Below are 25,538 nucleotides of genomic sequence, written 5' to 3'. Positions count from 1 at the left end.
GAAGAGGAAGAAGAAAAAGAAGGAAAAGGGAGAGAGAAAGATAAGAAGGGAGGAAATAGAAAGAGAGAGAGAGAGAGAGAGAGAGAGAGAGAGAGGGAGGGAGGGAAGAAGGAAGGAAGGAAGGAAGGAAGGAAGGAAGGAAGGAAGGAAGGAAGGAAGGAAGGGAGAAAGCAAAAGAAAGAAAGGAGGAAATAGAAGGAAAGGAAGGAAGGAAGAAAAAAAGAAGAGAAGATACCCTATGTGAACCCCAAAAGCTAAGGTTTTTTGCTATCTAGCCCTTTACTGGTAAGTTTGCCTGCTGACCGTTTTTCTCCATCATGGCAGGCAAATTCTGGCATTGTAATCACATTGACTGTAGGCTACTACACAGTCCAAGTTTTAATTATCTGTTCTAATAAGCTGTTAATGCCATCCCAGTTACTTGAGATAACACATTAAATTCTGAATTCTGTATGAATAAGCCATATTGATTAAATCAGTCAGATTGACTCTTCTGTTTTCCCTCCTTGGTGTAATAACTCTTAAAATCCATTCCATACATACTTTCCAGACTTATGCTGCTACATATTGGCAAAATCCTGTAATAATTTCTATGTATGAAATAGTTTCAAATATTTCTTTCACTTAAGGGATCTAACTCTAAGCATTTGATCTTAGAGGTAATCAGTGAAGGCATCAATACTGAGAAAAAAATGACATCATTTGTAAGGCAGTTACCTCAAGTGAAATTCTTGAAAACTTTTTATTTTTGCTTGTGTTTTGTTTTAGTTTGTTTGTTTTTAAAGGAAATACAGGTCCCCTTGATAAAGAAAGAGCCAAGGACATTTGAGAGTTTAAAGTTCTCAACCTCATCTCTGCCCTAATTTTACTCTCTTAGGTCTTGTGATTCCACACTCTCCTAAATGGTGGTCTTACCTTAGTTTAAGAATCTTGGAGGGCTGTACCTGCCACGGGAGTTGTAACTCTGTCTTTGTGCACGGGCATGCTCTCTAGGGCAGGCGGAGAAGCCATTATCCACCCCCACGCCCCCAATCTCTGTAATCCCCATTGCCAGCATATTAATTAAACTTCACAGACACTTGATCTCCTAAATCTTTCCCCTCCATTGATATTCCATCCTATATAATCACTGGTGTAAATCTGAGTCACTGTGGTGTTTCTGCATGCTATAAATTGCCAGTGTACTGTTTTCCCTTGGCAAGGAGTTGCTTGTGTTCTCCACAATTATGAGAAAAAACCCAGCTCCAAAACCCACCTTATAGAGCCTGTTTCCTGTGGCCACTCTAGTACCTGTATGTTTCAGGATCCTAGCCGAAAACAGATGGCCATCCTCAAGGATTTTAACTGAAAAAAAAAATGAATAAAGGGGTTATTTAGTAAAATGTTCAGGGCTGAAGGACCCGAGGAGGAATGGTGAGTAGGAATTCTGTATTTCCCTGAGGGATGGGGAAGAAAGGTGGCTGCTAGGGCTGCCTGAACACTGGAGCTATGGAAGAAAAGCCACAGAAGGGCCACAAAAGAAAGCAGCCACTGTCAAAGCTAGAAAGGGAGGTGGTGAGTGAGAGGGCCAATAAATAACCCTATCATTTCTTTCTCTCACCTTCTGATGTTCTGATGGTGCTTTCCATTGGAATGGGCATGGGAGCTTGGGTAATATAATCCGTAGGGCAAGAGTCAATCTGGAGAGATTACAGAAAATACTCAGGTCCTAAGGAGATCATTCTTGAGTGTGAAGTAGAGAACTGAGAAGCACTTAAGAGACTGTGTGAGATGATACTACCACTGTATTTAATTGATTCTGACAATGGTTCTTTTTGGGGGAGTGGGGTGGGGGGTGGGGGAAGGAGCTAGTCAATTTCTGTGAAATTAGAATTCATCTTAAAATGTGTAATATAGTTTATTGGATCACAGTATTCTTTTCTTAGAGGAATATGAAATAATGGCCTGTCTTATGGTCACTGTTGTCCTAGATTCAATAATCTATAGAGTAATGGCAATAAAAGAGAGGAAGGAGATGGACATTCCACTAACTTGCACTAAGTAAGTTTGAAACATTTTAAAACCTTCTCACAGATCTAGAATATTTTATGTTTATAAAAATTTAAATGAACTATTAACAATTTGTACTGCTGATAAAAAGTGAGAGATGGGATTTGAACATGTGCAATTTATATGTGAGGGGGTAGCAGGTCTTTGCAAAATAATCTGGTAACAATTAACACTGTGCTTTTTTTAGAGAAAAGAAAAAAAATTTTTCCTCCTCCAAGATTGTTCTGTGAAGCATAGAAGCATTTGTTTGTGTCTTAAAAGAAATGAGAAAGAGGAAGGTTTTACATTTGTATAAAAATAACTTTTGCTGGTCGTTCTTCACCATAGCTGAAAGGCATAATCTTAAAATGTGTTGGTACCTTCCTATATTTGAAAGGCGGAACTAAGTGAATTAACATGTATGTGTATAGAGAAGGCTTCCCCTGAAGAAGGCTCTGAGAAATGGACATGAATGCAGGTAATTTATTTAGAAGATTAGCCCATGAAGTACTAGTGAGAAAATGGAGAATATAAGACAAAAAGGGAGAAAAGCCAATAATGTGTATATTAATAAGCAGAATAATGTGATGAGCACTTATAATTCAGGAACCCTGGGAACCCTCTCATCACAGTGTAGAACAAACCTCAGACTTGCCCCACTGAAGATGATGAAGCTGAGTGATTTACATGTTGCTTTTCATCTCTCATTGACTGACGGTGGCCCCCTACCCCCACCCCGCACAGCCTTCCACGCACTAAATCCCCAGCATTTCTGAGCTGACAGGCAGACACATAGGCTGAGGCAGATTCCTCAGCTCCAGAGAAAGTCCTCAGGCAGTAAAGCAAAGGTTGCAAGTGGTCATTGTGCTTATCAATTGCCCATCAATCTGTAGCTGGTGGCCCAGGAAGATACTGGATGTGCATCAGCTGCATTCGCTACACAGATATAGATAGATAGATAGATAGATAGATAGATAGATAGATAGATAGATAGATAGATAGATAGATAGAAAACACCTGGTACTTTTTACCACTATGAATAAGTAAAATTAACTAACTTCCCTGGAGGAGAAATGTAAGTTATAGTGTGTTTCACTACCTTCATCCTATGGAAAATCCCCAGTTTCATTCCCCTGTTGTACCAATTAGCATACAAAGTTACAGTATAAGGCCAATTTAGTTACATTCACTATATAATTAGAGTGATGATACATTTGCATATGTGATTATATCAAGACTAATGTTCATGTTAATCACTACTGAATTCATTATGGCTGCAAATAATTTCTTTTTTGTTTTCTGTTTTCTTTTCTTTTGTACTTTGGCTACCAGTTAGAAAAATTATAATATTTAAAAGATGCATCATGTAATATTTCTTCATTATACAGAATCAAACATGGGTAAGAGATGGGATATCATTCAAAATGAAGAAAATCTGCCATTCAAAGCTGTGAATATGTAATAGGAAGGACTTTGATTTATAATCAGTCTGATTCTTTTTGCAATATGTAGTATAAATCTGTTCTTGGTATGAAAGCAATCATTGATATCAATTATTGACACAAATTACCTTCAATTTTAAGGATTTATTATAGCATTTTGCAAGATAAATAAATAAGACATCTAATGGAATCTGAAAGAACACTTTATAGTAAATTTATAAAAATTAATATAGCTCTACTTTGTTCCTACCAGTGTATAATGCTGTCATTTACTTTATGTTGCTAGACGACTGGGGGTTTACATTGTAAATTTCTTGCTGACCTTAATTGCATCTTCAGTAGCAATTTCCCTTTATTTTGATGAAGCTTTCCAAGAATGAAAATTTTGTTTCTTTATTTCAGTTTCATCATGTATTGTTTTATTTCACAGCCTATAAAAATTGGCCAACCTGAATGACAATAACCACCCTTACATGGGCAGAATAATGATTTATGTTTGATTTAGTTCAAGATTATAAAAGGAAGTGCATTGCTAGGTCAGTAGGCTCCTCTTGACAATTCATAAAGATCTATTGTTGGGTCTACAGTTCAGCTGTTACACAAGGGCAAGCTTGTATTTTCTAGGATAAGAAAGAGAAAACCATGGCTCTCAAAAAACTTTTTATTAACTTTTGTCTTTTGACTTAACACAGTTTGATACAAAAAGATTAGAAGGCAACAGGAGTACCATTACCATCTTCATGGCCCTGGCAAGTTACCTAACCTCAGTGAGGCTCAGTGTGATTATCAGTAAAATAAGAACAATAAGGCCAACATCACGCAGTTTTATGAATATTACTGAAGTAATGCATGTTAGATGCTTAACAACGTACCTGGTACATGAAAAGTCTTAGTAAATAATAACTGAGAACATTCAAGATTAAAAGACTGAAATGATTTAATTTATAAAAAAGGAAGGGATAACATTTAATGCTCATCTTCAGGTTTTTGAAAACTGTCAAACGGAGATTATTGATGAAGTATAAGTCAAATGCAAATTTAAAAGGAAAACTTGATTTGAACATAAGAAAAAAGTGGTCATAAAGTATTGAAAAAGACTACCTTGTCTAGTTTTTCTTGGGAAGTTTTGGAAGATAGCTTATAATTGTATCTAGAATTGATTCCCTATCATTGTCTTCCTATTGTGTGATATGAAACCATAGAATGTGGGAGTGTTCATTCTGTTCTTTAATATGCCCTTGTAGCTTAGTTATAATTTTATTGACTTAATTTTTAGAGTCAAGAAGGAAATTCTATAAATTCTTATAGATAACCATACTCTTGGAGGGTGTTGTATCGTCTATTTCCTCTTTCCCCTGAGAGGAAACCAGATTTCCCAGTAAGCTTTCATGTGATATGCATACTTGAGATCAATTTATAGGCTGCTTAATATTGATTAATCTAGCTCATATCACTACAAAGAATCTATTTTGATCTTTTAAATGATGTTATTGTGTCCTGTGCTGTTAGAGGTAAAAAGTACAAATTGTAGGTAGGGTCTACACTGTCTAGAGTGCCTGTGTCAAAATCCTAATTCCAATACCAATTTGATTTTCTTATCTGTAAAATGAAAATAACATTAGTACTTGAATAGGGTAATTTTGAGAAGTAAGTGAATAACATATGTAAACCATGAAGAGTCCTAGTTTATTTTACACACTTGATAATTTAAATTACTATTAGTTTTATCTTTACTGCAATAATTTTATAACTATACAGCAGTTACTCTGGCTATTTAAAATATAAAGAAACCCTTTCTCTACTGTTCCTCAAACAGAAAAATACTGAATTATGACACCATGTTTGTGTTTGTTCAATAAGTATTTATTTAGCATTCAGGCTGGGTGAGACACTACATAGAGAATAACAACTATACTACTGATGATTCATCATACAGTGTGTGATTCCCAGATGTTTTCTGCCAATTTTTTTCTCATTCTGTATATGTAAATATATTTAAAAATATTTGTCAAATATTTTTTTAAGAAATTGTGTTAGGCATTGTATAGGAATCAATGAGTTGAAGGAGAAAACCTCTGTCCTCAGAGATAATATTCATATCATGAGAAAACCTGGCGGTTTTGGTGACTCGAGTTTTTTCATCAATACTAGTTCTAGGGCGAGAAATAAATTTAGGATTAGTACTGCCCCACCAGAACTTTCTATTTATTTCATCAGAACTTTTTATTTTATGACATGAGATAATACCTGCTTCATTTTTTGCTATTGAATTTCTTTTCTTTTTTTACATTATTTTGTTGGTTTTCTATATAACCTGTCTTTATGTACCCATCTTTACCTGGAAGAATGATCTTAAAATTCTCTAATGTAAACTCTCTCATTTCTTCTAAGAATAATCTGATTCATGAAATAGGGCTTATTTTTTTTTAACCTTCATTTAGTACAAGAAACAATGGTTCAAAAGAGTTAAAAATCATAATCTAGGTAAAATTGTGGTAATTGCAGAGCCATGCCTGGTAGCCCAGCAGCTCTAATCCCACAGAATATTCTTTCCATTCTACCACCAGGCCTCTCGCTTACTTCTGTTGAGCATCCTAGATTCACATTTTTACAATGAGTACAGTGTAGACTTGCACAAAGCGTGAACCGTGCTGCATCTGAAGGATTAGTTTAATCCCACATGATGGGCATATTATGAATTATATTATTAGTCTCTCCTATAAACAAATGGATATATCCCCTAAGGAGTACATTACACCTTTGGAGAAATAACAATATAGCTTCCTATTAGCATTTCAAATATAAGAAAATATATTATTTTTTTCTTTTCCCAGAAAACACAAAAGACATCGTAATGATGTATGAAGAAGATGCTGAGGAATGGGCCCTGTACTTGAGGGAAGTATTTTTACATGTTGTGAAAAGTGAAGCAATCCTGTTGTATCGCTTGGAGAACTACTCGCTTCGGGATTTGGAAAGGCTGAGTTTAAACTCTTACAAATGTAAACTTTTGATATTATCTGATAGCTTGCTTAAAGACCTAACTCCAAAGAAATGTCAGTTTCTGGAAAAGGTACTTCATTCACCAGAGAGTGTGGTTACCTTGCTGTGTGGGGTGAACAGTTCTGACCAGCTCTACAAATTATTAAATATCCGTGGAGGCAGCTGGGAGATCTCCACTGAGCAGGGACCTGAAGACTACATCTCTGTCATTGAGAGCATCGTATTCAGAGGTAGTGTTGCCAAATCTTTTTTATCTGTTTGTTTTTATTTTTTGTTTATTTTATAATTAAAAATAGAAAGTTTTTTGAACCAATGAATACCTGATGTTAGGATTAAAAAAAGAAAAAAAGAAAAATGAAACCCAACTTTGTTTAACAGTATGTTGCACTTTTCCTCAAAATGCATGAGGGTTCTTAGTTTTTTAGCTATGTTCCAATGAAGACTTATCAGTTGTTCAAAAATGGTTTGTAAAGATATTCCTTAGGACAGCCTATATGAGATTGTACTTAGTAGAACAAACATGGCATGCTATGCTGCTATATGTCAGTTTAATTCTGGAAGCTGGTTCTTACTTCTCTGGTGAGGCTTGATTTCATATTATCTACCTGAAGTTTTGGGTTAGTATCACAGAGCTTTTGTCATGTTGATAATTGTGTGATATCTATTACTGTGGTATGAATACTGTTATTTTTACTAATTTCAAGTAACAAATTTAGTTTTAATCATATAGCTACTATGCTAAAGAGCAGGACATAAGGTCTCCTTTATGAATTAATCAAAGTTTCATGTAATAGTCAAAACTCTGAAGGTTATTAATATTAAACCTTCTCCCTCGCTCACTTCTCTTCTGCTTCAGGCTTGGGGTGGGAAGGGGTCTGTGCTCAGCTCCTTCTCTGGTTTTTCCAACCTGCATTTTGCCTTCGACTCCCAGTGTTCCAGCTATGGTTGCCCCTCCCGCAGGGAAGAGGTGGGGTTCTTCATTTCTATTGGCCATACCAGAAACTAGGTGTTGGCTCTTTTTTATGGAGCATATTTCTGGGCTCTTTGGAGATCCCCTCATTCATTGAGCATGTGTCACCTGCAGATCCTGAGTGAGGCCAATGCTTCCTCTCCTCTAAGCAACTCGCAGTGGTGGTCCAGCCTGTACAGGTTCTTACTCTTGGTTTCTATGGCTCCCTCATGTGTCTCTTTCGATCAAAATCACCTTGAGGGATCTCCTGGCTGGCCTTTCTCCCACCTGGTTCCCTTGTATCTGTAAAACCACCCCTTTGTTTTTTGCCCTTGATGAACTAACTGTACATACAAGCCCTTCCCAGGTTAGCCACTGCCATCCTGCCCTCAGCGCAGCAATGTAGCCACAGTTTCTTGCCTTTTGTCATTTCCAAACATGGGCCTAGCACGAGTTTCGGTGTTCTATAAATCCAGAGAACACATCAGTCTCAAATGGTTTGCTGGAAGCTCTTATCACTGTGTGTGAGGTTGGTGGTATCCCTCAGTCTTCCTTGTGGGGGATGGTGGGATTCACAACATATCAACAACCTTCCTTACAAAATCCTCTCCTATTTTCCAGCATTCCAACCTCTTCAAATTCTATACTTTCCAGCCTTGTTTTAGCTATCAATTGTGGCCTAACAATTACCCTAACATTTGGCAACTTAAAACAACAGACACTGATTCTATCAGTTTCTATGTCCGAGGAATCTAGGAGCGGCTTAGTTGAGAGGTTTTGGAACGGGGTATCTCAAGAGGTTGCACTCCAGCTGTCCAGAGCTACAATCGTTCGCAAGCTTCTACTGTCCATGGGGTGAAGATTTGTTTCCAGCAGGAGCTTACACTGTTTGGCAAGTTGTTCTCTTGTTCTTGTCTTCCTAACCTCTTCCAGACACCTTGCATTTCTGCACTATATAATTGCTTTAAAGAAGTGGTTACTATTTACTACTTTTTAAATATTCATGGTAAAATGTTTGATCACAATTCTCCACTTCTTTTACAGAACATATTTTTAGTGTGTGTTCCCAATATACCATTGGTTTTCTTTTCTTTTTTGTCTTCTTTTTTTTTTTTTTGCATTTTTAGACACTTAGTTTCACATCTATATATGTGTATATAGACACAGACAGTCCCTGACTTACAATTTTAAGACTTACAATTTTTTAACTTTACCATGGTGTGAAAGCAATTTAGTAGAAACCTTACTCCAAATTTTTTGCCCCCCTCTCTCTCTTTTTTTTCCCCTCTATGTCTTTCTTTTGTAGTATCTTTATATAGATCCTGGGCTGGTCCAGTTTTTCTTTTGTACCACTGAACAAAGTAAGTTGTTCTTGGGCTAGCCCCTGGAGATAGGCAATGTGGGTTTTGTTGTTTGTTAGGTTCTCTCTGTCTCTCTCTCTGTCTCTCTCTCTCTCTCTCTCTCTCTCTCTCTCTCTCTCTCTCTCTCTTTCTCTCTCTCACTCAATCTCTCTTCTCCCCCTCCCCCCACAGTGAGATTTTACTTCTCTGTTTCCAGAGATACAGACTGCTTTCTACAAATATGTATTTTCTGCATAGTTCCTCATTTAGCCTCACTTTCTCTGCTTTCTGGAACCAAGCTGCTTCCTCAAATGATTCTACCTGAAACTGTTGAATCATGTGTACAGTATAATAAGGCATGACCACCAACCTTAGAAGAAAGTATGTTTGTTAGCTCTTTTTGAAATCTGCAGTTTCTGAACTATTTATTTGAGCTTTCATTTCTCTATTTTCTTCTGCACACCCTTTTGCTCAATGTTCACTGTTTTGTTTTGTTTTTTAAGATTTTATTGGGGAATTGAGGGAGGGAAACAGCATTGGGGAATCGGCGAAGGGGAACAGACAAGTTGCTGTCCTTTTGTTCTTCAGTCTAGTTGTGGAGGATGTCACTTCACTGGCCCATGTTGGTATTGTCATTGCGCTCTTCCCGGGTGAGGCAGTTGCTCACCAGCTGTTGGACGGCCACTCACGGCAGCTGAACGGCAGCTCACGCTTGCTGCCAGCCACTCACATTAGCACATTGAGCCCACTGCAGCAGGGGCTGCAGCCTACTCCATTGCCAGTGACTGACAGGAACCTAGCTCCAGGTTGAGCTGTTGTTCACCATCTTAGCTGTAGAGGGCGCAGTGTCACTGGACTCATGTAGGATCCAAACCGGGGTCCTGCTGCTCTGAGCTGGCATCCCAAGCCAATTCTGTTTTTTTTTTTTTTAAGATTTTTTATTGGGGAATTGGGGGATGGGAATAGCGCTGGGGAATTAGGGGAAGGGGAACAGACAAGTTGCTGTCCTTTTGTTCTTCAGTCTAGTTGTGGAGGATGTTGCTTCACTGGCCCAAGTTGGCACCATTGTTGTGCTCTTCCCGGGCAAGGCAGATCAGTCGCCGGCTTCTGGACGGCCGCTCACTGCGGTTGCTGGCCGCTCACGCTGACTGCTGGCTACACATAGTAGCCCATGGCAACCCACTGCAGCAGGGGCTGCAGCCTACGCCGTTGCTGATGACTCACGGCAGCCCAGCTCCAGGTTGAGCTGTTGTTCATCATCTTAGCTGTAGAGGGCAGTGTCACTGGCCCTCAGATGTGGGATCTGAACTGGGGCCCTCTGGCATCCCAAGCCAATTCTTAACCACCGCTCCACTCGGCCGTCCCAATGTTCACTGATTTTGGAACCATTCCATTGATCTGAAGGTTTAGGATTTCACTGTTTTCTATTTTCAATAAATATGACATTTGCATAATTGTTTCTCATTCTCTAAGCTTTGGGATGATTTCCAGGAATAAATAGAGTAAAATTAACTTGACATTATAATTTTCCAAGTGGCAGTCCTTAAGTTTCTTATTATTTCCGTTTTCTTTTTTATTTAGTATTCTCAGTACATTAAGTTTTTTTTTTATGTTACAATTGGAAATTATGAAAAAAATATAGTAAACTGAACATAAAACACAAGGGCTAATTATTGCAGTCTAAGCAATAAAAAATTTGTTTTAAAAAACAGCTTAAGTGGTCTGTTAAATTATTTTATATTTCATATTGTCATTTGTGTTGAATACATAAAGACTAGATTTCCAAAAAAGGATGAAATAGAATGAAAAATGTGGAATTCAAGTTTTATTATCCTTTTATTACTTTTCATCTATCCCATAGAGAAATTATACACAGAGGAAAGGAAATTTATTAATCAGAAACATGTCATGATACAGAATAATAAAAATGCCAGGAAAGTCATGGACATAATTAAATGTTCTAATCTATTCATGTAAGAGAGAAAAATCAGAGTAAATTTTATAAAACCAAATGAAAGAGGAATATATTTTATAATTAATAAAAGTTTTAGAGAGAAGTTTTTAATATTAAAAAAGATGAAAAAAACAATATCGCAATTCATATTTAACTTGTTTTTATTTTCGTTTCGGAGTATTTTATTTCCTTTTTAGGAATTAGGAAAGCTAATTTCCTGTCTCCTTAATCCCCAAATTAAAAGTAATATAAACCTATGTGTGTTTTCCACCTTTCTGTGTGTGGTTTAACCACTTTGACTAGATTTCTTCCATTTTCTGTTGTTTACTTGTTTATTTTTGGTCTTCAGCTCATTTTCTCCTTCTAGTTTATCCACATATATAATTTTCATAAAGCATTGTTTATAGGGAATATAAATGATCTTATCTCAAATTTAGGTAAAAACAACTAACATTTCTGAATGTCACCATTGTGTACTTTGTAGTTTATAAATCCTCCCCGTAAAAAAAAGTTTACCGGTTTCTGTGATCAGGGCCCGTGTGCTGTGTCACCTTCTTCCTTTGCTCTTTGCTCTTTATTCTTGTATCTTCTGCCTTAGGACCCTTTCAGGCACTCTGATGTGCTCTCAATAGTTGAGTCAGCTCTCTCCAAGCTTTATTTTATATTTTCATATTTATATGAAAATATATTGATATTTCATATTTATTTTATTTTTTGATATTACTTTTCTTTTGTATTTTCTTTATTGTCAAGATAATGGTAGTAGAAAAACTGCTCATTTTTTTCATAAATAACCTTAACATTTTTATTGCGTTTCTTATGACCAAACAAAGGGTTTCAAATTTTTGGCTTCATTAAGCCTAAAAGAAGCCTAAAATGAAAAATAAAAATGTAACAGTAGAGTTATTGGAAAAGCAAAGCAAGATAAAGACCAGCAGAACAACAGAAACAAACTATGTAGAAGCATTTGTTTTTCTTTCTTCCCACTTGAGTCATGTATAAGAGGTCTGGCTTGCAGGTCAATGAGGCCTTATGACCTTTTAAATACAGTCCTTCCTTTGTTCATGGTCCTTCAGCTCCTCAAAAATATGGCTCCAGTGTAGACGCCTGGGCTTTGTCTGCCGTTAGTGTAGGCGCACACTGCAAACCAGTGTAAAGACATCATGACCTCCCTCTGAACAGTCTGCCTTGACATCATTGTTATGGTGCTGCCCTCTTTATCTGGAGTACCCTTCTCCATATTTTCAGTCAAAATCCTAGCTATTCTTCAAGATCACCTGAAAAGCTGCTTTATCATTGCGTTCATCTTACATCCTTTCTGCTTGAAAAATATTTTCCTCCGTCTCTAATTCTATTACATTGTATTGCTTACTTATGATTCTCATTACATTCTTTGTAATTATTTTTGACAATTTCTTTTCTTTCCCCTTTCACTTTCTGTTTTAAAACGTGTAAGACTGGTAACTTTCTTTCTAAAACATTTCAGCATTCTGGTCATCCGAAAAATAACAGAAGAGTACAAATTGTGTTTTTAAGTGCTGGCTTTTCACATTGTTGATGATGAAAAGGTTTACTGTGTTATTCTTGCCAAGTATACACAACCTTAATCTAATCATGAGAGACTATCAGACTAACCTAAACTGAAGGGGATTCTACAAAATAATTTCTTGTACTCTTCAAAAATATTAAGGTCAGGAAACTAAAATAAAGGATGAGTTATTGTTCCAGATTAAAAGAATCTAAAGTTACACAAAAACTGCATACAGTATGTAATCCTGAATTAGATGCTGGACTAGGAAATATGGCTATAGTTAAAATTTTTGATAAGCAAAAGGTCTTTTAGTTACACATATCAATATTTTTCTTTTAGTTTACTATTTATATTATTCTGTGTAAGAAATCTTTGTCTCCCATAGGAGATATATATATATATATATATATATATATATATATATATATATTCTAAAATTTGAAACATTTGACTTTCTCATTAAAGTATGACATCCATCTGGAATTAATTCTGTGTACAGTGTGAGTTTAAATTCCATATTATTTTTTCCATTGTGAATGAAATGTTCTTTGACTGATTCAGTTGAATATATTTAGGAGATTTGGAATCACCAGGTTTTCTATTTTAGTCATTTTGTTGTTTTATTTTTCTAGGAACTTGGTGATTTCAATTGTTTTCAAATTTATTGACATAAAATTCTATATAATATTTCTTTATTTTTATATCAGCTGTATATAAAATTGTGTGCTCTGTTTTATTTCTAAGATCATTTATTTGTGTCTCCTTTTTTATATCAATCAATCTTCCCAGAAATTTGTCAATTTCACTTGTCCTTTCAAAGGACAACCTTTTGAATTTTTAAATAACATTTTTTCTGTGATATAATTTTCTATTTTAGTTATTTTTGTATTACATTTAATATTTATTTTCTTTTACTTTCTTTGAATTTTTAAAAAGCTTAACTCTTGAATATGTACCTTTTTGTTTTAGCTTTTTATAATAAACATTTAAAGCTATAATTATTATACTAAGTACTTCTCTGTGCTTAACAAGTTCTTACAACTTTTTCATTATTATTTCCACATAGTTTCTAATTTTATTTTGATTTCTCCTTTAGAAATATTATATATAAACAGAAAAATGGGCATTAATTTATCTTTTTGTCTTTGATTTCTAAATTTTGTTGCATGATCAGAGAATGTGGTCTATATTATTCAGGTAGTTTGAAATTTATTGAGTTCTACTTGACTAATTTTTAAAATATTCCATGTGTGCTTGAAGAGAACACTCCATATTTGGTATGTGTTATTTAGGCTGTTAGATGAAGCTTGTTATTTATATTGTATATCTTTTTACATTCTTTTATTTTGACTATCATCATGTATTTGCTCTATCTTTATATATTAGGTATATATTTATAAATGGTATATTGCTGTGTTTTAAATATTCAGTCTTTAAAATCTTAGTCTTTTTTATACAATTTAAGTAATAAATATTGAATATAATACTTGGTGTATATGGATTCAATTTTACCATCTTATTTATTGGTCCATCTTTTGTTCCATTTTTCATGTTTCTTTTTCTTTTAATCTTTTATTGCCTTCTTTTGGATTGAGTTCCTCCCCATTCTATTTGCTTGCTACTGTACTATTTCAGTGATATCCGAGAAACTTCAAGATGTATACTTAGCCATTAAATTACTATTATTAATAGCCTTTAATTGTTAATTATATCTAATTATCTTTCCTTTCTTCTGAAAAAATTATAAAGTCCTTCTGTAGTGCTTTAACTCTAATCATCTCCTTTTCCAAATTTACAGGATAATTTTTCTATCTTAGTTTTTTCCATGTTTAGAGAATCAATATTAAATCACAAATTTCCAATATTCTTTATATGCTGTTCTTTCTTGCATCTCAACTCTCTTCCTGAGATCACTTTCTTTTTCCATAAAGTATACCTTTAAAAATTCATTTTGGTGAGTTCTGTTGGTAACAAACTCAGTTTCTATTTGTGCAAAATGTCATTATTTGCATCATTACTGAGGATAGGCTCACTGGATATAGAAGTTCAGTTATTTTCTCTCAATCCTTGAAAATATTATTCTACTGTCTTGTCATGTCCATGTTGCTGATGAGAAGTTAGTTATATGACAACCATATCTTCTGTAGGCAATTTATTTTTCTATTAGTAGCTCTTGAGATCTTGTATTGAGGTTTCTTCAGTTTTATAATGATGTGTTTAGGTATTTATTTTTAAATTTATCCTGTAAATAGTTATTCAAGCTTCTTAGATCTGAGAATCCATGTCTTTCCATAATTTGAAATATGTTCAGCCATTACGCCTTCCAATATCTTTCCTATTCTCCATTTCTCTAATTATCTCCTGAAACTCTGATTTTAACACATGCATGACTTTCTCATTCTCTCTGCATGTCTCTTAACCACCCTTTCGCATCTGTCCTCAGATTATTCAGCTGTTTTTCATCTGTCTTTGAAAATCTTCATTGAGTCTCTAATTTCAGTTATTACATGCTATTACATTTTTTATTTCTAGAGTTCTATTTGGGTGTTTTATCAAAGACGGCCCTTTTTAATTGTCTTTGACTTCTTCAGAGAGTTCTTTTCTTTTTTTATTTCTTTCATTATATTAACATCTATTTATGTTCTTTTTCTGAAAGTAGTAATATGTGGATTGCTGGCTGGGTTCTCTTAGACTTTTTGTTTATTAAGTATTTTTTAAAATTTATTTTTAAATTACCGTTGACATACAATATTATATTAGTGACCAGTGTACAAAACAACATAGTGATTAGACATTTATATACTTCACAAAGTGATAACCCCAATAAGTCTATTACCCACCTGACACTGTACGTAATTACAAAATTATTGACTATATTCCCTATGCAGTACTATGTATCTCTATGACTACTTTTTTTCAATAATGGTTGACATTCAATATTATTATATATTAGTTTCAGATGTAGAGCATATTTGTTAGACATTTATATAATTTACAAAGCGTTTTTTTATTAAAGTTTATTGGGGTGACAATGGTTAGTAAGGTTACAAGGTTTCAAGTGTCCAATTCTGTAATACATCACATATATCACATTGTGTGTTTGCCACCCAGAGTCAGTTCTCCTTCCATCTCCATATATTTGACCCCGTTTTCCTCATCTACCACCCTCTCCCCCCTTACCCTCGGGTAACCACTAAGCTATTGTCCATGAAGTGTTCCTCCCATTAAGTCAGATACTCAACTGACACAATACATAGTTTTTACAATATTATTGACTATATTCCCCATACTGTACCTTATATCCTTGTGACTGTTTTGTAACTACCAATTTGTACTTCTTAATCCCTTAACCTTTCTCATCCAGCTCCCCAACCCCCTTTCCATCTGGTAACCATAAGTTTGTTCTCTGTATCTATGAGTCTGTTTCAGTTTTGTTTGTTCATTTATTTTGTTATTTATATTTCACATATAAGTGAGATCACATGGTATTTGTCTCTCTCAATCTGACTTATTTCACTTAACATAACACCCTCCAGGTCCATCCATGTTGTTGCAAATGGTAAGCTTTCATACTTTTTACAGCAGAGTAATATTCCACTGTGTGTATGTAGCAACTTTTCTTTATCCAATTCTCTATTGATGGACATTTCAGTTGCTTCCATATCTTGGCTATTGTAAATAGTGCTTCTGTGAACACAGGGGTGCATATATCTTTTTGAAGTAGTGTTTTGGTTTTCTTTGGATAAATATCCAGAAGTGGAATTGCTGGGTCATAAGGTAGTTCTGTTTTTAATTTTTTGAGGAACCTCTAGACTGTTTTTTATAGTGACTGTACCAATTTGCAATCCCACCAACAGTGCACAAGTGTTCCCTTTTCCCCACGTCCTCGCCAGCAATTGTTGTTTGTTGATTTACTGATAATGGGCATTCTGATAAGAGTGAGGTAATATTTCATTGTGGTTTTTATTTGCATTTCTCTGATGATTAGTGACATTGAGCATCTTTTCATATGTCTATTGGCCATCTGTATGTCCTCTTTGGAGAAAAGTCTATTCAGGTGCCCTGCCCATTTTTTAATTAGACTATTTTTTTGTTGAGTTTTATGAGTTCTTTATAAATTTTGGATATTAAACCCTTGTCAGATGTATCATTGGTGAATAGCTTCTCCCATTCAGTAGGATGTCTTTTCAATTTGTTGATGGCTTCTAAAAGGTATTTTTAAAATTCTAATTGATGTAATGTGGAACTTTATGAAAAGGCTTTGAGGCCTGATTTTAATGTATTGTGCTAAAGAAAAGATTTAGGTTTGTTTCTGCCAGGAGGTTAAATTTCCACCTGGGACCACTTTAAACTAAATTTTTGGCTTGCATTTTTTTTGGCAATTTTTCAGGTAGAATTTATTCAGGTCCTAAACTTACTTCAATGCTCTTAGTTTGGGAAATCTCAAGAAGCAATCTTTCTGCTTTTTTTTATTCCACCCAGAACCAAAGCTGAGGAAGATGATTTGTTTTTGCAGGTTGGGGTGTTCCCATTTATAAAAAGATTTCTGGTCTGAACTCTCACTTTGCTCATGCCTCAATGCTGTGCCCTCTCCAATGAGTATGGAACTCCTTCTATCCCAGTATCACTAGGGATGGGCAGAAAAACTCAGAGCTATGGGTTCCAATGTGTTCCCTTAACACTATAAATGTGTGCCTATTTATTTTTTTGGTCTCTGAGAAATTGTCTTACTTCACCTTCAATCGTTCAAAAATGAAAAATTGTTGTTATTATTAAATTATTATTTGCAATGTTTCAGGTTTGATATAAAGAACTTGATACTCCTGAATCTCTAGTCTGTTGATTTTTGTAAACAAGTTACTGGAAAATCATTTTTAAAATAAAAAAAAATGTTATCAGGTACGAGTATAACAAGGACCCTGAACAATTAGAAGTGTCAACTCATTTAGATCTCTTTTATGCATTTTGAGACATGGCCTCCAAGGAGCCTTTTGAACCAAACAACTAAACCAGGCTTTTCTCTTTGTTTTACATTCACATGTTTCATTTTCATTGTCACACTCCACCCCTGAAATAAAACATCCATAAAGCTTCAGTGGGTTGATAGTGTGAAATATGAGGACATTCCAATTTAAGAAGAAACACATTTTAAAGTGATTGTAAAATGTTGCAAATAAAAATTCTTTTTAAAAATTCCAGTAAAACAGGAAGTTATACTTAAATTTATGTGAGAAAAGGGTTCCTTAGAGTTGATATTTAATTACCTTTTTAAAATAAACCATCCAGCATTTTTTAACTGAAAAAACAAATTCTTTTAATAAATAATAACTGTATTCTATTTTTCCCATCATCGATCAGTTACCAGGCATAATATTAGTCAGCCCATTTCATTGTGGGAAAGATGTGATTTAATTAATATTCATGTTTTGTTGGCATACATAACACTGCATTAGGTAATTGATTTCAGAGTCATGTCAAAGAAAAAAGACTAATTTTCCCCTAGTAGGCTTTATAATATAAGAAAATTTACTGATTTTTGTTTATAATAACAGCAGATTAGAAATAAATGTGGTAGGGCACATGAATTAAATTGCAACATTTATGTTATGGTTCTTTTGCAAATGGCCATTGTGGGGATATCTTTCGGGGAAGCTTATTACTCATATATGTGAAACTGCGGCATTTTATATTTCCAGTAATAAACTCCCTTGGAAAGGATGTCAGATAACCATGCTTTTGTGTCTGGCCTTTGGTTGGATGTGTTTGGGGAAAATGTGGCATAAAATCTTCTTTCAAAAGTTAAGTTTACTTTTAGCTTTACTGAATGTTCCTTCTAATGCCATTGCTTCCCATTTATATGAGTTATGAAGGGGTTTGGACAGGAAAGGTTATATTATGATGACAGTATAGGTAAAAAACAATATTACAGATCAATTCATAAACTCTTAGGTTATAAGTAGATTACATAAATAATAACAATGAAGTTTGTTACCACTGTCCATTACAACTTCCTTTAAATCTTCAGTCAATTGCAATGTGTAGTATGTGCAGTATGTGCAGTATGTGTAGACCTTACATAGGGTGATTGTATTCAGTCATTTAAACATCCTTTCCAGGTAATCTCCGGTCAATTCTATTGTTACATAATTACCTACCAGACTGAAAAGAAAACCTTTGAGTAGTTTATCTAGTCACCCATTTATAGTAATGATTGTTACTCATCAATGGACGGTGAAAAAAATGACCCTCGGAAAGTTCAATTACTTGCTTTTGTTTATTTAAACTATTTTAATTTGGGGCTATGTGACAAAATGAACAACTCTTTGGAGGCCAGGGTCAATCTATTTCACTGAGAAAACTGCATGTAGCTTTGAATGACAGTAATTCATGCATAGGTGTTCTTGTGTAAAGAGACTGGAGAACTAGCCTGAGCTAGATGCAATCAGAAGAGTTTTTCTTCCTTCTGTGGAGTTTGAATTTTAACTGCAAGGCACTGATTTCAAAGCCTGTCAAATATGGAGAAGATATAACCAGGCACGGTTAGAGAGGGTTTACATAAGGATTTCTCTGATGGTGTGCTATAAAGATAATGGCTGCAATGACTGGATAAGGAAGATATTAAAACGGTACAGGAGAGAAATGATGAGGGCCTGAATTAAGAAAGCAACAGGGAGATGTATGCTGGAGGACAACTTAGAAAGATGCTTACAGGATAAAATAAACAGGTCTTAAGGACAGATGGAATGTATAGAGGTTGAGCAGCTGGAGGAAGGTGAGCATATATATCTCTCGGGTTTCTGTCCTTGACCATTTTATTCTCTAAATGTGGCTTAAAATATTTTCTCTAAGTTGAAGACTTTTGAATCTGTAATTCTAGGCTAGCAATTCTTGAATATTTTGTTCTCAAGATAACTATAAAATTTTTGAGAACCCCAGGGGGCTTTTATTTATGTTAGTTAAATCTATTGATTATTTTTTATTGTCAGAAATTAAAATGTAGAGTTTTTAAGAAACATTTATGAATTCACTTAAAATAATAAATCAATTACATGTTAACATAAATAACATATTTCTATGTAAAAGGGCTACATTTTCAAAAACTAAAATCAACTAGTGAGAAAAAGTATCATTACTTTACGTTTTTTTGCAAACTTTTTAATGTCTGGATTAATAGAAGCCAGTTAGATTCTCATACTGGCTTCAGCAACCTGTGGTGTGTGAATGAAATCCTGCCTCCCCTCCCACGCCATATGTATTGGGTCTTTGGGAAAGTCATGACGCATGTTTGCAATAGATGGCCTAGTTCATTTTTGGAAGTACTAGAGTCATTCGCATCTATGTTATTGCTATGTCATTTGACAGCTGACAATTCTAGCTTCATTCTTAAAAACAATTGAGCGATTTGGTTGAGTTTTGGAAATTTTACAACAAGTTGGAGATGGAAGACCAAACTGTGAATTTTTGCCATATTTTACTGTTTTACTTCCATAAAGGAAAGAACGCATGTCAAGCTTGTGAAAAGTTGCATCAAGTTTATGGTGCCAATGCTCTACAAGAACATCAGTGCCAACGATGGTTCACAAAATTCCATGCTGGTGATTTTGATCTCAATGATACTCCTCAGTCAGGGAAGCCCACTGAGGTTGATGACGACAAAATAAAGGCATTGATAAGTCAAACCCACGTTACACAACATGGGAGATTGCAGAAACATTAAACATCCATCATTCAAGCATTCATGGCCCCCTAAAGAAGCTGGGATATGTAAGCAAGCTCGATATTTGGGTTCCGCATAAACTTAAAGAAGCTCATTTCACGGCACATATAAACATCTGCGATATGCTCGTTAAAGATGAGGAAAACGATCCGTTTTTGAAGCGACTGATAACTGGTGATGAGAACTGGATTGTTTACAACCATGTGGTGCGCAAACGGTATTGATCCCCAAGTAATGATTCACCTTAAACGACATCGAAAGGGGAAGGTTATGCTTTCAGTGCGGTGGGATTTTAAAGGTGTCGTGTTTTTGGAGCTTCTACCAAGGAACCAAACAATCAATTCAAATATGTACTGTCGGCAATTGGACAGTTTGAACGAATCCATCATCCAGAAATGTCCAGAGCTTGTTAATTGTAAAGGAGTTGTGTTCCATTGCAACTACGTGAGACCACACACAAGTTTGATCACTCATCAAAAATGATTGGAGCTTGGATGGGATGTGTTGCCACACCCACTATACTCGCCTGACCTTGTGCTGTCAGACTTCCATTTGTTTCGCTCTCTTCAAAATCGCTTGCGCGGTATAATGTTCAATTCGGATGAGGCTGTAAATCAGCATCTTGTTCAGTTTTTTGCAAATAAAGACTGGTCCTTCTATGAACGAGGAATTATGAAGCTCATTGAAAGATGGTAAAAGGTTATCAAACAAAATGGGCAATATATCATTGATGTTTGTTCTTTATATAAATAATTACCTTTGAAAAACATAGACAAAGCATGTCATGACTTTTCCAAAGACCCAAAATTTTTAGCAGCAACCCTAAGACTTGCACAGGTGCTTTGCATTGAGATAATTATTGAACTTCTGTATGTAGCAGAAGTGCTGTATGAATTTTGCCACATAGAATATTAAAAAGACATGTACTGAACTTTCCCTTCTTGCCCAAATGGTGTGATTAGAATTCAGTACAGCTAAACAAAATGGACACTATATATTAAACAGCCATTTGCAGATGTTGGACACGAGACAGTTTAAGAACATCAGCCCTGAATGGAAACAGGTAAGTTCTATTGTTGCCCCAGCTTACTACCTGGAGAGAGTTTCAAGGCCATAATGCAGGAAGAGGTAACACAGTTGGAGTTGGCGGTTTCTGAGAGTTCCGGAGATGAAGGTGGGAGTTCAGGAAGACTAAGGCAATTAGAGTTCTCATGGCACAGTCCTGGAGAGGAGAGAGCTGCACAGACAGGGAGCTATGGAGTAGGGGAACAATCTCAGGGGCTCACACAGGTTTTTGTTCCCAGCCAATCAAAGTAGGAAAACCTTATAATCCAAGAAATATTAGTTAGGATACTTAGAAAGGTACTGCCTGGGTAGTGGGGGCAAAACTAACCTTAAAGACTGTTCTGGCCACGCCTAATAAAATTTAAAAGTAAGCCTTAAAAATAGCAAACTGTTTTCAAGTAACATAACTACATCCCAAAAGAAGACTCAAGAGTATCTATAGGAATAGAGCACCCAAGAAGGTAAAGTTCGTAATGTTGAACAGCAAATCAAAAATTATCCAGCATGCAAAGAAGCAGGAAATTTTTATGTATAATCAGTGGGAAAATCAATCTTTAAAGACTTGTATCCAGAATATAGAGAGAACTCTTAAATCACAACAATAAGAAAACAATCCAATGAAAATATGGCAAAAGATTGAAATACAGACTTCACCAAAAAAAAAAAAAGATACCCAAGTAAACACATGAAAAGATGCTCAATGTCAGTAGTCATTGTAGCACCAACTACAAAGCTGTTCTCCAAAGTGGTTACACCATTTTACATTCCCACCAGCAGCATTGAATTCCGAATTACTCAACAACCTCACCAGCACTTGATCGGTCTTTTTAATTTTAACCATTCTAATGGTTGTGTAATGGTTTCTTATTGTTGTTGTTTTTTTCTTATGCAAAATTAGTATTTATTTTGACCACGAGTGCATGGTAGTTAATACTGCAATTTGGTGCCTCTGTTTTTATTATTAATGCTTAGGTGACAGTTGTTTTACTCTCCGTTACTTTTGCGCCATGATAGGCAAGTTACATCTTAGTATGATTATGAAAATTGTTATGACCTCACGGACTCCTTGAATCACGGTTCTAGTCTGCACTTTCCCCCTAGAAGTCACATTCTTTATGTTCCACCTTCAGATTTGGTAAAATCATTTTCTTCTTCCCTCCCTCCACACAGGCAAAAACTAGCCCCATGGGTTTCCCTGTCTTAGTTAAAGACATCACTGTTACCCCCATCACCCAGCACAATCACAGAGCACTCTTTCACTTCCACATTCAGTTAACTTCTCTGGCTTAGAAGTGTCTGTTTTTCCATTCTCCATCCCCTTTGGTCTGAATCATCATCTTTCCTTTTCCAGTTCACTTCCGGTGGCCCGACTCTTTCTATCTTTCTGAAACACACACTCAATTATGGGCTGTACATCACCTACAGAATACAGTTAAAATGCCTTAGAGCAGCAGACAAGGCTGCTCATAATCAAATATTATGTAAAACATTTTAGAAAATGAACAATATGATTTAAAACACCTACATTGATTGTTCAGTAATGTAGACAACCATGAATAAATTCTAATAGTAAATGCATAATGATAACAGTATGTTTAGGACAAAGGCCATAGAACTGTTTTTGTACTTCTAGAATGTATTAAGGTTTGAAAAATTATTAGCTGCCAACTTTTAGATTCAAGGATTGAATATCTGTTCTTTTTTCTTTCTCTAAGAAACTAATAGTTCATTATAACTTCAGAATTCCAATTAAAATGATGGATTGTTGGAAAAGTATATTGCTCAAAAAAGTCTGAATTATAAATGTGAGTTCAAGTTTGTGATGCTTTACACGGGTTGTATTTTGTCCCAGAGAGCTTCTGTGGCTTGCATGATTTAATGAAGTAGCTCCAATTATTTCTGAGGCTACAGGGACTGAGGTTTCAAGGTGTTTTATTCAATTTAGAATGTGTATTCAATTCTCTTTGAAGACGTTTATCTTTTTCGGTTTCATCAGTTTAACTTTTTGAATTATATTTTTCATTATTTTATATTTTTGTACAGTTCCCTAATGTCTTTTTGGGTCATTATGATATATATTGAGGAATGAAACTCCAAAACACCAAAATTGTTAATAGCTTATTAGTCCTAGACACCAGAGTGTAGTTACAAGTTATTTATTGCTAATAAAATGAAGGCATTTGGCCAGGATGTTTTTAGTTCAGTTAGTAATATATAGTATTTTGAACACTACTCTGGGTAGCTTTCAGCATATTCGTATTATGAATGTGGTGCTCTCTATTCCACATTTCTGCTGCCTCCCTTTTTGAATAAAAAATATTTCATATTACTCAGGATCATTATGTTGTTAACTACATAATAGCTCGCTTGTCTTACTCCTTGTTACTCCAAATATCCCATTTCCTTCGGATGATTTTCTCTTCATTTTTGCTAAACGCCCATCTTTTTTATGTTTCAGTGCCATATGGAAAATGGGCATCTGCTGTATTAACAGCACCATTCTAAGGCTTCTCTGAAGATTAATGTTAAAGAAAAAGAACTCTGTATAGAGCAATAAAGCAAAATATTACTGTCTCTGAATAAATTATCTGGCTCTGAAATCTATGTCAAAATAGTCCATACCCTGAAGCCTGCAGAGCTGTAATCTGAGGTCTATTGAACTCCACCCTTGAGTGATAAATGAGCCATTGGAAGAGAATTTGCCATATGAGCTGTGTTTAACTGAACACCCCGTGCTATAGCTAGTAACCAACCATTTACTAGTCTCAGTAATTATTTTTCTAGACAGACACTCTAAACTTTTATTTCCTTAACATCAGTAACATTTTCTCATCCACACTTAGATTTATGCTGGAACATAAAACAGGTTGTATCAGATCAACTAACAGCTTGATGCAAAATGATGTATCTAACATTTATTTACCATATTTTTATATTTCACATAAGGAATGAAGTTGAAAGCCTTTATATTTTAACTTAATTCTTCACTGAGAAACAAAATAGATAGTTTAAATTATGCTGAGAAATAAAAATAGATTTAAAAAGTCAGACATTTTATGATACCACCAAATGGGATTTCATTTACTCTCAATGAAGATACGTATTTTTTACCTTGAGTTTGCATGAGATATTTCAAGTCACTTTTATTAGTATCTTAATATTCTTCTGTAATGGGAGAGCTGAAAAAAATTTTAATGCCCATTTAGACATTGCATAATAGCAGAGTTGGAAGTACATATGTTCCCAGGAAATATATTTATCCATTAAATTTTTATAGTTGGACTCTTTACTAGACAATTACGATTTCCTTTTCAGTGATAATAAGAATGCTGGGGCAGGTAGAAATCAACACAAGTCATCTTCCTAAGTTCATCCTATATTTGTACTTTTTTGGACTGTTAATAGTATTATAATGCTATCAAATATATTTGTAGGGATGTAAGTAATGCTCATCAATCTCTTTAATAGCTTCCCATATGAGAAAGCTTAGCTTTTATTCAACTCTTCCTTTTATTTTAGCACTTCAACAGAATTCCATTTGGCAAACTTTATGATAATTGAGCACATGTATTTTTTTCAACTTGAATGCCACCCAATCCCCTATCATCCCATTCTCTAGTTTGGAGCTTCTTAGACAAGGGGGATTTCTCCCAATCATTGTTCCATTAGGCACAATGATTAGAACCATACACAATAATTTTTTTATTTACAACTCATTGAAATTCTTTTAAAAATATGAGTAAGTGTGGTTTATCTCTAAATCTATAATTGTTTCTTAGTGTTTCAAAGCTGTTTAGAAGTTAGGAAAAAGGAGTCATACAATTATTATTTTTTTTTACTTTCCTTCTTAAGAAAGATACTATATAACTTGAAATATTTAATTCTGTAGTTTATTTGATCCCAACAAGTATATGACACCAACTTTGAGTTATGAATAAGAATTTTAAATCCAAAGGAAGATATTAAAATTTTTTTCTAATTATAAAAATAATATATGTTTATTAAAAAAAAACTGAATAGTATAGAAAATATAAGCAGGCAAAAATATCACTCGGGATGACTATACCTAGAGGCAATCACTGTTAACATTTTGGCATATTTCACTCCAGAGATACATTTTTATGATGTAAAATGTAGGCAATGTAAAAGTTAAGAGAGTGCTTGACAAATATGTACATAGGATCATTTAAAACAAAATCATAATGTGTTAGAGAAAAAAGCAAAGAATAAGTGGTGAGTTAGGACTATACTGCTGAATATAGATGCGAATAACATTTATTAAAAATGTAAAATGATAGGCCAGGGTATCAAATTTTGCCTTTGGCTCAGGAATGATATATTAACAACTATTCTGTGAGCAAATGAAAATCTCACCACAATCAATGTTGCACTATAATGAATGATTCTAGTTTGGGACAAATAGTTCAAAATAATAAAACAAAATATTAACACATGGATGCATAGATTTAAATGATAATTATAATCTTAATTACACAGAATTGTGCAAAA

General features: G+C 34.7%; 1 protein-coding gene across 1 annotated transcript in view; it reads left to right on the top strand.

Annotated features, from left to right (window-relative positions):
* The window catches only part of LOC109392362 (B-cell scaffold protein with ankyrin repeats-like), a 224,359-nt gene that overhangs the window by 28,796 nt on the left and 170,025 nt on the right, over positions 1 to 25,538 (top strand). The window contains exon 2 of the mRNA XM_019660759.1: positions 6,305 to 6,703. Within this exon, the coding sequence (XP_019516304.1) occupies positions 6,305 to 6,703 (399 nt within the window). The remainder of the gene's footprint in view (positions 1 to 6,304; positions 6,704 to 25,538) is intronic.

Source organism: Hipposideros armiger, unplaced genomic scaffold, assembly GCF_001890085.2.
Source record: "Hipposideros armiger isolate ML-2016 unplaced genomic scaffold, ASM189008v1 scaffold_328, whole genome shotgun sequence".
Taxonomy (NCBI): Eukaryota; Metazoa; Chordata; class Mammalia; order Chiroptera; family Hipposideridae; genus Hipposideros; species Hipposideros armiger.
This window is presented reverse-complemented; position numbering and strand designations above follow the sequence as displayed.